Source organism: Podarcis filfolensis (assembly GCF_964270895.1).
Source record: "Podarcis filfolensis genome assembly, chromosome: 1".
NCBI lineage: Eukaryota > Metazoa > Chordata > Lepidosauria > Squamata > Lacertidae > Podarcis > Podarcis filfolensis.
Window position 1 is genome coordinate 43,927,443 of NC_139604.1, and position 16,004 is coordinate 43,943,446.

A 16,004-nucleotide genomic window follows, 5' to 3' on the forward strand; every position below is an offset into this window, starting at 1 on the left:
GTTTGAATTTTTTGACACTCTGGAAGACATCAAGAAACGAGCCTTAGACATTGCAGTGAAAAACAGACGGCGATTTATTTCACATGAAAGGAAGGAGCTTGGAAAGGTATGGCACTGCTTTCAAAAGTTAAGACCATGAGGGCAAATAAGCTGGTGAAATTGATTGCATGGCAGAAAGATTACATATACTTCCAGTTGTGCCCCCTTTCTCACAACTTCTATTGCGTTCTTAAGAGAGAAATCTCCTCTACCCAACTAATCAAGCATTTGCTGCTATATTCAAAATTCTGGTGCTGTCAAAACATCCTCTCTGTATTAAAGAGCACGCCTGCATTCCAAGGATGGTTATAACTCAACAAAAAACTTGCTTGCAGGTTCTATGTCTGGTAATCATCTCTACTTATTTTTGAACCATTTATCTGTAATTCAGACAGTTAACGAAAATATTCAAGCAGGTTACTTGAAATATCTCTTAATTTTTAATTTGTTTGTTTGTTTTGAAGGTGCTGATTGACTTGTCAAAGGAAGACTTAGTCAGGGGCTTCTCTCAATGGTATGTTTACATTTACAGGTTATAAGAAAATAACCAAAAAAAAGTTATATAGATTTTAGTTATAACCTTTTGATGCCCTACTATATGTGGTAGTTTCAATGCCTGCACAGTTCCTACAATTGTTATAGATTGCTGTTGTTTTTAGAAGAAAACTTTTTCCTAAAAGGGATCACCTCTAGTCTAACCTTACCAGAAAAATCAGCTTTAAAAAGTGGCGGGGGGGGGGAGTGTCTGTCCAGCAATTTTTGTAATGCAATTCTGTTCTTTCTTCTGTAGGTATCAGCTGACAAGAAATGGACAGCCGGGACAGCCCCAAAGTTGATACCTGTTGCCTGATGAACAGCTGAAGCAAGTGTACATATGTATATTTTGAACTTTTTAATTACAAAATAGCTTTGTAATTTTTTATTTATCTTCATCACATTGTTTAATACGCTTCTATAAAATATTTATTCAAGATGCACTGTTTTGGCAATAGTTCTGTGGTCACTTGCGATGGCAGTACTGCTGGCAATAATACACAATTAAAATGAACATTCATATGCACGCCTGTGGCATGCATTGGGTCTTCGGTCTAGGAAATGCTTCCAGGTTGTAGTGCAGTACAGTGCTAGCACACCTCACCTGGAGCTCTGGCAGAGAGTCAAAGCCCCTTCTCGGCGATTGCTGAATGAAACAGGTGGTACTTAAAGACCACCACCTCTGAGTATATTGATTGAGAAGCAGAGACCTCAGGAACCTTCCGTAATAACAGAGGGCTATATAAAACTTTCACACTGATTATATACTGTTTTGATAAGAATATGTCACTATTTGCCCTGCACCCTCTTCCTGAGATGGGGGGGGGGGTGGGCAGCAGGGGGTATGTGTGTGATGACTGTTACTTCAGTGCCAGCTTTTTTTTTTTAGCCAGTGCAGGAATGACTGGAAAACTGTTTTGCAGCTACAGTCTTCTGGTTCACAACCAAAGTGCATTCTGAACCCCTACAATCTTAAATTATATTTATTATGCCAAAGATGCATGTGTTTTCTGAAATTAAACAGAGTACAAAACTGATTTTAATAAAGAAACTTAAACACTGTGGTATTGTGACTTTTTGGAGAGAGAAAAAAATCCCTTGGACCATTATGTGTGAATATCAAAATTTCAATAGTTAAAACCTTTTATTCAACAGCTATACACACAGAGAGAGAGGTAGGTAAGTATTAAGTTGAGACATGGCTTACATAATCATCAGGCTTTCCATTTCAGCTTCTGCACAGCAGGTACTATATCTGTCAGATTTCTGACCTCTGAAATGAGAAAAGTGATTGTTATATGCAATACTTATTACAGTGCAAATCTAGATGACAATAATTTTGTGCAAAGTAATAAACTCTGGCTGTGTCTCCTCAGAAAGGGCAGGCTGTATACCTGGATAAAGCTGAAGTCTCCCACATGTCTGGCAAAAGGCATTTCCCAACAGGAGTTTATTGAGGCGTCAAAATGCTAGCCTGCTTCCCCTGCCCACTTAATATAAAACTGTATACACCCAGCTACTGATGACATGGATGTTCCTTACAGCATTTTTTCAGTGGGTGGTTTGTCACTTGTGTTGTGGTGAGTGATCTATTGCCTTGCCCCTACTTCTGTTCGCACCTCAGCCAAATAAGTACTACCTAGCCATTTTGTTTTCAGCAACCCAAATGTTACCCACCTGTCTATTTCAAAAGAGGATATGGAGATCTCCATTCTAGTAAAAATAAAAGGGGGTGGGATACAACAGACTATAATAGCACTACATAAATGGGGCTTGGGTATTTTTAAAAAAAGAAATACTAAGGTCTTGTGCAAGACGTTAGGATTAAAGATGGGAAAACCCAAATGGGAAATGATTTTGTCTCCCTCTCAAAAGGCAAAGTCCTAAATTTTGCATACTGGGAAACATGACAACTAAGTAGCTAGTAAGCATGCTCTCGTATACTTTAGGTTTGGGGGGGCGTAAAATGTACATTTGCGGGTATAGGAATACCTGTACACATGCCTAAAACTAGAAAAGGTAGAGAACAGTAGTGATTGAGGAACCAGAAAACACAGCAGAGAAACATTCCATCAAGCATAGATTATCTATTAGCATAGAGAAGAAATAACAGAATGCCTGCCTACATCTGTTCTGATTCTGGGGAACCAGGAAGATGCAAGTTGCAGAAATCACTTACCTAGAATATGAAGCAAGTCTTCAATAAGACCTTTAAATGCTTGGAAAAAGTTATCATGTTCTTTTAACTCGTCGACAATGCTGGAAAAAAATCAATTGTGCCACATTCATTTTCCTGCAGTTTTCATATCAAAAACTAACCCATTGAAATCTGTGCTTCCTTCCTCCCAGCTCTTCATATTCCAAGTTTCAAAATTATCCTTATAAGAATTATCCTTGGTAAGATACATCTAGGGTCACCTGTTTCTAACACCATACTCACACTTTTACTTCAGGCTACATCTCTGCTTATGGATGTGTTTTACCTTGAAACTGGGGCCAAATATGGTTCTCTTCCCTTGCAATTACTCTATGGGGTATATGGCTGCATGCAGCCAGCAATTCAAATAGTGTAAATTGGCAGAGCTATGCTATTTGTCTCTTTAGCAGCTAGGAGTGTAGGTGCTTAACTGCTGCCTTGCAGTACTGCTGAAATGAGAGAACACTTATCTAGCCTCTAAGAAAACAAACAGTACCAAAGCTGTGCACTGCTTCTCTCTTCTTATTAAATAGGGTAGTCAGCAATAATAGGATGTCTGTTTCCGTGGGGCAGGGGGCCCTCTGTCTGGCCACCAACTATGGCACTACACTCCAACAGCTTTCAACTGGCGTGATGCAGCTTCTCCCCGAAAGTTTCCTCACCCCTGCTTTGCCACAACAGCAGGGAAAGGCTATAGTTTAAGGAATTTCCACAAAAGAAGTGTGTCACGGATACTCCAAGTGACCAACAAAGTTGTGCAGTCCATGGTTTATTAAAACTTAAGTCTGATCTCATGCAGAAGCCAAGTCACAATGGGCTGGGGAAGCAGTATTAACAAATCAAAAGGTAGCAGAAATAATATCACTCATCAATGGAGCTTGAGATCATCTCTCATTGCAGCTATTCTATTGAGTGGGTCACAGTGCTTCCCCGCCCCCCGCAAAGAAAACCCCTAAACCTGATTCTTAGCCCTAGATTTAGATTAAATGAGGTCCCATTATGGAATGTTCCATAACTACTTCTATGATGTCACCATATATATACTTCCTCAATTGCCACAGGGTGGCGCTGTGGGTTAAACCACTGTGCCTCTTGGGCTTGCTGATTGGAAGGTCGGTGGTTCGAATCCCCACAACGGGGTGAGCTCCCGTTGCTCGGTCCCTGCTCCTGCCAACCTAGCAGTTCAAAAGCACATCAAGTGCAAGTAGATAAATAGGTACCTCTCCGGTGGGAAGGTAAACAGCATTTCCGTGCGCTGCTCTGGTTTTGCCAGAAGCGGCCTAGTCACGCTGGACACATGACCCAGAAAAACTGTCTGCAGACAAACGCCGGCGCCCTCAGCCAGTAAAGCGAGATGAGTGCCGCAACCCCAGAGTTGTTTGCGACTGGACTTAATTGTCAGGGGTCCCTTTACCTTATTTAACTGCAAAAGCAGGGCTTGTGTAAAAAGGCTGTGAGGGTCTTCTACAGCAGCCTTTGCCAGCATGGCACAGTTTTAGATTAAAACGCCCATCAGCCCCAGCCAACATGGAGCACCAGATTGACAAAGGTCACTTGACACAGCAGCGGAAGACTTGCCATAACGTGATTCCATACAGAATGGGTTGCACCATAGCTATATGGAGATGACCAATAAAATACTTTCTTAGAATAGCCAACTATTAGGTACCACCATCCAGATAAATGGTGCCTTACCAGGACAAGGTTTTGCCCTGCTGGGCTCACAATCCAGAAACTGACACAAGGAAAGCAGAGGTAGAAGCAAACAGAATAAAGAAGTGTCCTTTTAGTTACATGCACATAGTCTTCCAAACCACTAAGCCTGAGGGGTTATTCCAGAGGGTTCAAAAGGAAGTTATGGGTTTTGAATGAAGTACTGAGAATGACCACAGCAATATGGATCTAAATGTATCATTCAAGAGTTACTACTATGATTTATCAAGGGCTTGCATACCTTTGGATGTCAGGGGTGCCCAGCAACTGCTCTACCTGCTGGGACACATTCTCATTGAGCAGACTGCATAGCTTTCCAACCCTGTTGACCAGGACACTGGGTGGGGCAGAAGTATCTGGGAAGAAAACATCCATTTCAAGACACACAAACCAAGGAGCAATCTCACTGGAAGTGACTGCCAACACAAACACCCACACTAAATGCGGAATGATCCTCGAGGTTCCATTCCGGATACAGATTGTTTTAAAAAGCAATTACGATAAGGATACTGGGGGACAGGACCAAGCTTTGGGAGATACTGAACACAAAGCGCAGATCTGGGAAAGTACAACAGACACCCACACAGAAGCCAGACAATACTCTTCTTGATCCTGACGATCAATGATACATATCAAGGTAGATGTCCGAAGCAAACAAGAGCAAATTGTCTTTAAGATAAAAAGACACATTATTTAAGAGCTAGAGACACAGTGAAATTAAGAGAATACATTATAACAAAAAAGTTGATTATAATTATAGTGGTATTTAAGGATTTTTTGAAGTAAGCAAAATGAAGTGTGTTCTATTTGGCAATCAAGGCACCTAGTGCACCAGTTCTAATCACAAATGCACACTTTTTTAAAAGAGAAAACCATAAATTAAAATATAACATCATATCAAGTATAACCTATGGTCCTTCTGCTTTGCAAAACAGTATGGAATACCTTGTAACTGGGAGGGTGGAAGCAACATTTTTACATAATAATCATTAGGGTAGTGACTACATTATGACAAACATGTTAAATTAGGTAGTTTTTTGAAAAAATCAATCTAAAGCAGGTCTAAAAAGTATGAGGCTGACTTTCAATGGTCTTTTGCAAAGTCCATATTTTAGACATGGAAATCATTTTCCACCACTACCCAAAACAAAAACAACAAAACCCAGAAAATCTGGGATTCTAAATCGTATTTATTTGAAATTACGTTTTAGCAATTATTATGGCACCCTGCATTTATTATTTATGATTATTGCATCCCAAGCTGAGGGATGCACATCGGAGGAAGGGAAAGATTATCCATACCTAGTTCTAAAAGATCACAGAGGTTTCTCATAGCATTGATCATTTCGCCAAGTTTTGTATAAACTTCATTCATGCGAGGATAAATTCCATTAATAGATTTCACATCAAAGAGCTTTTGAAAGTGAGACACCATTGCATACAAAGCTTCTTGTGAAGGCACACAACTTCTCTGTAGGATGCAAGACAAAAAGGGGGGCGGAGGATGAAGTAGTTTTAAATCTTGGCTGAGGATGCATACAGAAACATTGAAGATGTCTTCCTCAAAACATAGAAGCCTTATCTAACTAAACAGTTACACTAGTGCAAGGAGTTTTATAAGACTTTAAAGGAATTAATTAGTTGGTATTTATAAGTATAAGCAGAATCAGGACTGAGGTAATTAAAAAAACCTAACACAGCCGAAGTGATTCTTTGAAGCAAAATTCAATGAGGAACCTAATTCTCTACTGCATTAATGGAAGTGTGTCCTGTATCTTATCTGAATATTTGTACCAGATTTTTTTTTTAAATAGTACCATCTTTCCTGAACTCTGGAAGATGTGGTTTATATTTTCTTGGTTTTCTTCTGAAAATGCCTTGCTATCTTTCACAACAAAAGGCGGCATATTAATAATTGTAAAATAAAATAAATACAGGGCTTGATACTAGCACATGCAAATAAATGAATTTCATACTAGAACTTTGAAAAGACATAGCTCTGGAACAAAATTACCTTTTCTTTATTTACTACTTCTTCGGAGATTTCATCTACCATGAGCTGAAGGTCTTCAACTCTAATATATTCACTGTTATCCTGCACCGTGACCATACACCAAGGCACTAGCTGCAGAAACAATTTTTTCAGGGACCTATGCAAAGTCTTGAAAGAGCAAGAAATTATTATTAGAAGCCATCGCAGTTCCTGCTTTACTTAACATATTTTGTGCACAATCCACACTCCCCTCTCTCACTTGTGAGGCTTTGTGCAGTTCAGAAGGTGGGGGACAAGATGACCAGACCTGATGCCATTGGGTGAACTACCTGGGAACCAGCCGATTCAGGACTGGCATAGCCCCACTACCAGAGCACTGTGTTTTGGGGCTTTTTGCTGGATCATGCCAGCAGGGAACCCACCAGCAAGCGGAAGTCGGCACTGGTGATATTTGCCAGGGCAGCTGGGTAGAGCAACCCCTCTACTTAATACAGTCTCCACCCAGTCCAGCATAAGGGAGGTTCGGATTGCTCTGCCTGTCTGAAAGTGATCCTTGTGTTTTGTGTGAGACATCCAAATCAGAATCACTTTTTTTTTGTTCTAAAAGTAAAAAAGCAGCTGCTTGAGCAGATGGAGATCAGATTAGGACCACAGGGCTGGGGGAGTACGGGGAGATATCTGACCTCCCCAAAGTACCATTTTTCTAATTAAAATTTCCTCCAAAGCCATTTATCCTGTAGTTGAAAACAGAGAGCTGTTAGTATGTTCTTCCCAAAGGAGCAATGGCAGATAGAAGGATTTTAACTATCAGGAAAACTATCCAGAGTAACTCGAATGGCCAGAATATGAGCATGTGCAATTTCTATTTAATGGTCAGAGCTCATTGTGTTTGTAATGTGAATTTTAAAAGGAGCAAATAATATATTAAACAACACACAAATCTTCAATGACATTTTGTTAAAAATGAAAAGGATGACATTCCTCTCTTTTGCTCCTCTCAGAAGAAGGCGGCAGCTTATCAGGATAATTAGTTTGAAATAAGTTGAAGACTATTATCTCTGGAAAACGCACAAGGCACACATCTGAAGAACTAGCTAGCTAGAGAAAGAAAGATTGAAATCAAAGACCATCCGTACCTTTAGGGCCATTAGCTGGTCAGCCCACATCTCAACTGTAAGAGGAAGGTGCTCAAATCCACATTCCTGCTCATCCCCTTTAGGGCAGCTTTGCGGCAACCCTTTCCGCTGCAAATGCGTGACCAACGGAGCTCTTCTTGGGCTTCTTATAATAGCGTCAATGCTGGACAACACCTTTAATGTTAAATATTTGTCAGAAAAACCACACAGCAGAAATTATGACAGATACTATTGCAATGCTAAATACACACTCTAATTAATAAAAATACAATAGAAGACTTGGCTTTCACAGGAGACTGGGGGTATTTTAAAATATCCAGTGAGCGGACAAACCAAGAACTGAAATCAAAGTCTGACCCTAGTTTCTTCTAGCTACAGTTAAATGAAACTGAAGTTTCCCAAGTTCAAATGTCAAGGAAAACTGCAGCAAGTTCAAAATTGGAAGCAAAAGCTTCAAATCTTCTCAGAGACACAAAAGGGGAGAGGTGGTATGAATGTGAGCTTGAGGCACACCACAACTCATTCATGTAATAAGGGTGGAAAAACACCCTTAGTTTGGAAATGAGTGCATTTTTAATAGCTCCTGCAACGGCAGCCCACCTACCTGCAAGTATTTCCTGCAGGTTTCCTGCAGTACCCCTCCTGTAGTACTTTTACATTCTCTGTTTTCTTTCATGCTTTCTTCTTCATCAATCTCATGGGATCTATATTGCAGGTAAAAAAGAAAAAAGGAACTATAGCAAGAAGGGGGGAAATATTTCAAAAAATGCTTCTATAACCTCTCTTGCTTATATATTCAGCACACAAAATGAAATAGATGTATTTAAATTAGTTTGAAATGTACATTTCAACCCAGTTTTAATGCTTCATACAAATTATTGTCCCAACCACAAAAAGTGTAGAAGCAGAACACTTCTGAAATGTTCAACAACCGAGCGCAGCTTCCGATTGGCTGCAAGAGCCTCCTGCCCTCAAGTGGAAGCCGCGTTGGACATTCGGCTTCCAAAAGACTTTGGAAAACTAGAGCATTTACTTCCAGGTTTTTGGCATTCGGGAACCAAAATGTTCCAAAACAGAAGCATTCAGGAGCCGAGGTTTGACTGTAGAAGACTGGCATAAGTGGTTGTTGGTGAAACCTGCAGTTCTCACCAACTTTCCCATCACTTCACACATGTGATTGAGTCTACAAGCACAAGCACATCCACAATCTCAAGGGATAGTACTGAGACATGCTTTTGCTCTTATTCTTCACAACAGAGCTTTTGCTTTCCACCAGCCCATCTTTAGAACTACAGTGAAAGCTTGTGTGCCTCTGTTCTTTGGCTTTCTTTTAAGTCTGCCTGCCTTCAGAAGAAGGTTATTTCTAAAAGGCCCCTGCTTTCTCCATCTTCAAAACAGAGGTCTATTGTTAATGCTTAATGGAAATTAGTTACTTGATATTCTTCAGCGCTTTCTCCAGCTTCTTCACTTGGTGTTTGTAAAATTTTAACTCTTGCACAGTTGGTCTAAAAGGAAAACAAAAATCCAGTGCATTTCTAGAGAATCATAATTTTTAAAGTGAGCAGAAGAGCATGCCACCCTCCCTCATCAACCACTAAGTAGTATCTATGGATTTTTCCAGATTTGTGGAAGATTGCTTGCTGCTTCAGAGCCTGCTTCAGATGGATTTTCACCTCCCTCATAGGGCAACAGCTGCCCAGTGGGAAGGAATCCAGTAGAGAAAGGCAGGCAGGTAAAGACAACTTCAAAGCCAGCTCTAGCTAGATTTCTCTCACCTCCCACAGGGCCATCTGCCAGCAACCACCTAATGGGAAGAATCCCAATTACTTTTCATATGGTGGTTACTGTGGCTTCAATGTTTTGTTGTTGTTTTTTAGTTAATTTGAAGCTGCATCAGAAAGATATTTATTCTGAATAGAAGGCTATAGATCACTTTTACTATTAAAGAAATAGTTACATTGTGAAGCAGCTATGCTTTCCTAACAGCCTATAAAACATTCATACTATTTACCTGATTTCCATCTCTTTCCTGAGATTTGTATTTTCACGTAACAGCTGTTCATTTCTGGCTTTTGTTTCGATTATCTGAGTCTGGAAAGACTTCAAAGACTTTTATAATGAATATGTTGTCATATAAGCATTCATAATGTCACTAACCTATCTCAATTGTCTTCACAACAAGTGGGCTAAATAAGTCACTAATATACTGTACTATTGCTATATACTAAGGGGCTTTACCAACAAAATGTTGAGAAATACTGACTTCCTCAAATAGTCACCCAGGGAGCTTACAGGTGAACTGTGGTTTGAATCAGGAACTCTTAAGTTTAAAATTCCATCTATTCAAATTTAAGTATATGACCATTTTCACTTTATCTCAAGTTATAAAACCAGGTGATAAAAGCCAAATATTACATATGATATTTAAAATTAAGCAGCCAGTCAGTCATTGGGTTGGAGGCTGTTCCATGCTGTGCAAACAGCAACCAGATCACTGAAGGGTGCCCATCTCCACACAATATGCTGAGAATCAAACAGAAGGGACGATGCAAACTGCTGCGTTTTGTTTTAAATCAAACCAGGGATTAACTTTGGCAGGTTTTTTGGGGGGTGGGGTAGATTTAGAAGAGAACAATGGGAACCTTTATACAAGACTGCATGAGCTATCTCCCCTCCCACCAATAACCCTGGTGGCCTTGCTGGACACATGTTTGGTAAGCGCAAGAAGGGGCTTACACACAACAGCTCCTCCACATTGGGGGCAGGGGCAGGATTGTCCCTTGCACAGAGGAACTCTACGTGCATAGGAGCCTTTGTCAAAATTCCCCAGCGATCAGCTGCTATATACTATGCAGCCACCCATTGCAGAAGCGCTCCATCTGGCAGTCATCCGGGGGAGAGCGACAGACATCCAAGAAATATTTGTCCCAAGGTAGAAAACAGCCTGGGAACAGCTACTGGGAGGGGAGGTCATTGGAAGACTGCCCCTCATGCATCTTGTCTTCAGCATAAACCTGAAGTGGACACCTTTAACTTCCTCCCTAGAAGTTGGACAGTTTCTACATCCATGGGTACCTGCTTGTGCCTTACCATGAGTAGGGCTCTGTAATTTGGAGTGGCATCTATGTCCTTCAAGAATTCTTCCTCATTTTTCCCTTCTCCTTGTGTATGATCAGGCTCTCTGTTATATCTCCTAGGAAGGAAATCCAAGTTAAAATGTGTTCCACTACAGTGAAAAATACTAAAATTACAAAACTAGAAATCATTTGATTGGTGAGACCTATTCCGCAAGACTAACCTGAATAGCTGATCTATTCAGCCATCGATACATCACCACCGAATCACTCATTTTGTATCGATGACTTTTCCTATTCATCTTTTTTATCGTATTATGAAACTCCTCCTAACAGGAGTTCTCTTCTTACCTTAATTCTTTTCTCACTTGCTTGATCTGAGACTCATAATGATCAATTAAAGAACAAATCCTAGAAAGAAACAAGGGAAAACACACCATAAGAGTGGCAATCCAATTTTAGTATATAAACAAAATATTATTATTATTAGCAATAATGATGACAATGTAGCTACATCATACGAAATGTTCCAAAATCTATTCCACTACTATGTATTCTTCAGAAGAACAACTCTTTATAAAATACATACAAGCAATTAGTACCGTAATGAATACAATTGGGCAACTGGAATTGATCTAATATGGGAAAATCTAAAATCAACTTGTAATTAACTTTTGTCTTCAAGTAACTATTCCTATGCAGTGCAAGCATATGTAACTCATTTTCCCTCCTAGCAATCAATCCTTTTTCAGAAGCTCTGGGACCTGAGTTCAAAACAGTAGCGAGATGGATAAGATGGAAGAAGGCCCAGACCCTGAAGAAGGCCACCAGCTCCCACACTTCCTGAAAGGATGTAGGCAAAAAACAGAAGACACTTAGAACAGAAAAAACAGGCGATAGTAATGTCTCAGACTCTTTCTATCTCTTCCAACAACTCTCCTCAGAAATTTATCACAGTGTACTTGTGATTCTATTTTAATATAAACACTTAAACCAAACTAAGATATCTTTGTTGAATATTCCCCTGCCCCAGCAAGAAAAACATTTCAATTCTAACTATTTCTGACAAGTTAGAAAAGCTTTTCAGATACTTACATAACATGTAATGTTAGTTTTGTTTACTAAAAATAAGTGGAAGAAACACAAAATCAGATCTCCATCAAGTTTGGGTAGTATAGGGGTTTTTTTCTCAAAAAAGCATCACCACTGTAGATTTTACAGAAAGCTTTGTACTCTTCGGGATTTTACAGTATTTGTCATACAATGATCTACGAGGTGAGTTAATTTTGTAAAAAAATCAGACTTAACAGTACATAACAAGTCAATGTATTGCTGCTTGAAACTAGCTTTGTTATAAAGCCAGAGATTATTAGACATTTTCTTCCTTTTGCTGCCACCCTGTGGTAGTTCTGATTTTTTTCCTATGGACCTTCTTTGGAGTAATAGGCTGCATAGACGCCATACGTTTAAAACACATGCCTTCCCTCAAAGAAGCTTGGGAACTATAATCTGTTAAGGGTGCTGGGAATTGTAGCTCTGTGAGAGATAAACTAAAGCTCCCAGGATGATTTGAGAGAAGTTATGTTCTTTAAAAGTACGGTATGTGTGCAGCCTGAATATTAAAATTTGGGGGTATATTTATTAAATATATAGGGTGGTAGTCAACTAATTTTTACTCAGAGTAGACAGGGTAAAGCAATGAACGTAACTAAGCTAGGTCTATTAATTTCAGTGGGTTTACTCTAAGTAAAAATTAGTTGAATACTACTCATAGACTATAAAAATACACAAGATTTTAAATGGCACCACCAGGATTGTCCTGCATCTCCTTATTCACCCAAGGCAACACAACATGCACAGAGGTGGCAGCCACATCACCACGACAGGTAAAGTACTTGATCCCAAGTACCTGTAAAGTACAGGTAAAGTACCTGGATCCAAGTACTAACCAAGAATGGCCAGAAATCCTATGCAACTCCCAAGTAAGCTCATGCTTCAGATTACAGTGAGAAATACTGACCTTGAAAATGTTAAGATTTGCACAAATCTCTCACGAATTATCAAGAATGACTTACTGCTGATCCAAGGGAGTTCTTGGAGCCTGTTTGCAGAACTGCCGGAATATTTTTTTCTGTGTAGCCAAACGCTCCTCCTCCTCCATGTCCATCTTTTTAAGCTCTTTTTCCAAACGGGCAATAGTCTCTTCTTGCTCTCGGAGCTTGTCGATCTGTTGCTGATTCTTTGCCTGCAAGCAGAACACAAGGGAATCACAGAAGGCAGAATGGTCCTAAGAAGGGAAGTAAATGGTAGGCCAGAATTCATTTGCTCTGTCCATTCTAAGTCTCTCAATTTCTTAAAAGAGGTAACTCGTTTTATTCTTTTTCTTGCAAGTGCATTTTAAAAGTGCATCACCAATAAGGTCAAAACACTCTGCCATGACATACTGTACAATGGTATCGATTCTGTGATCAGCTATCCCCTGACATGATTAAGTTATGAATTCCACATCTCTACTAATTAAGTACCTGTGAAGCTTGCTGATCTTTCTGAAGCTCCTTGACTTGGTTCTGCTGCTCACAAGCATGCGCTATAGACTTATCTTCCAGCTGACAGATTTTCTGTTTGACGTTTTCCACAATGATGTCGAGCTCATTGGCTCGTTGTTCCTGCCGAGAAGCCCGACTTCGTTCTAAACGTAGTTCATCTCTTTTTTTAAAAAAATGAAAAAATAGAAAATAAAGAAATTCCTTCAGTGAAAACTAAACCACAGTGAATTTAATCTGAATTAAAGTTTTCCAGATTAAAGTATTTAATCTGAATTAAAGAATCTGCATTTAAAAGACAATATAAACAAGTTCTCCTGAAGGATTTTCTGTTTTCTTGTTGCTTTTCACATGCTGTAAGTACATGAGCCAAAGTGAAGCATCAGTTTGGGAGACTGGACTTGATGAAAAACAAGCCACATGTTCTTTCCTCGCTCTTTGAAAAACAAGGCATACCTATTCACATTGGAGAATGGACACAGGGACAAATCCTGACCTATCATGTAACCCCCAATACCTGGCATTCCTGTGCAGGAATGAGAAGAATGCATGGAGCAGCTTCCAAAATGCCATAACGGGCAGGTCAGAACTTTTAAGCGACAAAACAAGTGAAATAGAGCAGTTGTGAGCAAGACTTTGTGAAAGCTAGGAAGCAGAAAAATTGACAAGTCAATGTAGCAGAAGTAAGGAAAAACTGCTATAGTGGATCAGGGCATTTAGTCCAGGTTTTCCCCAACTTTGTGCCCTCCAGATCTCTTAAGATTACAGCTCCCATGAGCACCAGCCAGCACAGCCAAGGGTAAGGGATGATGGGAGTTGTTGTACAGCAGCCTTTGGAGGGCATCATGTTGGAGAAGGCTGATCTAGTATGACATTCTGCTTTCAAGAGCAGCCTGCCAGTCTCCCCTGCAACAATTCTACCACCGTAAAGAAAAACATGGCAAGAGTGAAGAACTCTGATTAGCAAAGAACAGAGGTGAAGATGGTCCCCTTTCAGCCTCTTGGCTGGTTCAGAACTCTCTGCATCGAGCCTGTTAGATGCCGCAGAAGAATTCTAAGAAACATTATTACCTAATTTGGCGATTTTCTTCTATCAAGCCACGAACTATTTTACGTTGACGCTCTGTTTCTTCCATTAACGATCTCAATGCATATCGTATTGCTTGCGAAGTCTGTCTGTCCATAACAATCCTATCTGCAAAGGATTTTTTTATTTTAAAAAGTCACTATTATTATTATTATTAATTTATTTCTTAAATTTGTATAGCACTCTATACCCGCAGGTCTCAGGGCAGTTCACAGGATAAAATCACGATATAAAAACACAGAATACATAAGCAAAATGAAAACAAGAACAATCCAATAACACACACACACACACACACACACACACACACACACCCCACAGCAGAGGACTATTTTTGCCTGGTGCCTTAAAGTGTATAATGAAGGTCCCAGGTGAACCTCCCTGGGGAGAGCATTCCACAAATGGGGAGCCACTGCAGAGAAGGCCTGTTCTCGTGTTGCCACCCTCCAGACGTAAGGTGTTGCCACCCTCTGGAGGAAGCACACAAAGAACAGCCTCAAAAGATGATTTCAGGGTCTGGGTAGGTTCATATGGAATAAGGCAGTCCTTGAGAAGCTCATTAAAAATGCCACATTTTATAACAAATGTCTCAAAACAGGCCACTGGAATGAAGAAGGCACATTGTGGCAGAGGTGCCTATAGGAAAACAGTAAGTGTAGGTTAACATCTCCAGATGGCTTAAACAAGAAAGCAGTGTGTTTGTTTTTGACACTTCGTAGTGCTTGAGCCAGGAGGAGGCATCCTCAAAAAAATAAATACATGACATCTAACATTTGCCTTGGTCCATACTAATTTTCTACATTTTGTATGTAGATTAAACCAAGTAACATAGCTGTAGTAACATAGCTGATCATGCACACTTCCCTTGCAGCCATATAATATGAACGACACTGTGGACACTTGAAAATTCACATCTTCAAGCAATTAGAAAAGTGAAAAATTCAACTGAAGGCTGATTTACAGTTTCTTTTCTAAAACAGATGTTTTACCTGCTATGTTTCTGCTAGTTCCAGGTTTATCAAGGTACACAGGTTTTAAGCCATGTTGCCTTAATAACTTGTTTAATTTTCCCCATTCTTCTTGCTCCTGCTTAAAGTCAGACAAAATGGAAAATATTGTGAGTTTCTTCGTGCTAGAGTATACATCTTTTTCTTGTTTGTTCTCTAATTTGCTTCTCTCCTAATTATTCACTCAACACCACTTCCAAGCACTACTGTCAAAATACCTAAGGCAGCAAATGTGCCACAATGGCAGACTATGAACCCCACATCACAACATTTTATGAGTTTCAATGGCATCCAATTTGGTCATAACTGAGAGCACCTCCTCAATTTGTGATAACAAATTCCTTCACTGAGCAATATCATAAAAACACTTCTTGCTTTACTGTAAAAATGGGGTAAACTGTATAGAAATTATATTTTATTAAATATTTTTTTAAATGTCCAGTAGCACCTTAGAGACCAACTAAGTTTGTTCTGGGTATAAACTTTCGTGTGCAAGCTTTATTTCAACTGTGTCAGACCAACACGGCTACCTACCTGAATTTATATTTTATTAATTTCAATACATTCATATTAAGTGTGTTTTTATCCCCACTTAATTTTCCTAAGCTCCCATCTTCCATAAAGGTTCATCCCAATTAAAGGCTTCAGATCTAGGTATGAGCCTTCTTTATATATTCAACC

At 39.6% G+C, this 16,004-nt stretch overlaps 2 protein-coding genes across 6 annotated transcripts in view; one reads left to right on the forward strand and one right to left on the reverse strand.

Moving 5' to 3' along the window:
• The window catches only part of ESYT3 (extended synaptotagmin 3), a 38,813-nt gene extending 37,178 nt beyond the window's left edge, over nt 1-1,635 (forward strand). Inside the window, exons 21-23 of the mRNA XM_083574581.1 lie at nt 1-106; nt 504-553; nt 830-1,635. Of these exons, the coding sequence (XP_083430707.1) occupies nt 1-106; nt 504-553; nt 830-875 (202 nt within the window). The 3' untranslated portion in view covers nt 876-1,635. The remainder of the gene's footprint in view (nt 107-503; nt 554-829) is intronic.
• The window catches only part of CEP70 (centrosomal protein 70), a 21,339-nt gene continuing 5,391 nt past the window's right edge, over nt 57-16,004 (reverse strand). For 3 of the 5 annotated variants that reach the window (XM_083574611.1, XM_083574610.1, XM_083574612.1), the window contains exons 4-18: nt 15,306-15,405; nt 14,301-14,424; nt 13,212-13,392; nt 12,762-12,931; nt 11,038-11,097; nt 10,703-10,805; nt 9,624-9,712; nt 9,046-9,117; nt 8,217-8,316; nt 7,613-7,786; nt 6,498-6,644; nt 5,786-5,954; nt 4,725-4,839; nt 2,753-2,832; nt 57-1,846 (exon numbers count right to left, since the gene is read on the reverse strand). In XM_083574611.1, the coding sequence (XP_083430737.1) occupies nt 1,788-1,846; nt 2,753-2,832; nt 4,725-4,839; nt 5,786-5,954; nt 6,498-6,644; nt 7,613-7,786; nt 8,217-8,316; nt 9,046-9,117; nt 9,624-9,712; nt 10,703-10,805; nt 11,038-11,097; nt 12,762-12,931; nt 13,212-13,392; nt 14,301-14,424; nt 15,306-15,405 (1,743 nt within the window). In that variant the 3' untranslated portion in view covers nt 57-1,787. Of the gene's footprint in view, nt 1,847-2,250; nt 2,287-2,752; nt 2,833-4,724; nt 4,840-5,785; nt 5,955-6,497; nt 6,645-7,612; nt 7,787-8,216; nt 8,317-9,045; nt 9,118-9,623; nt 9,713-10,702; nt 10,806-11,037; nt 11,098-12,761; nt 12,932-13,211; nt 13,393-14,300; nt 14,425-15,305; nt 15,406-16,004 lie in introns of all 5 variants that reach the window. The other 2 variants (XM_083574614.1, XM_083574613.1) reach the window with 2 other exon arrangements.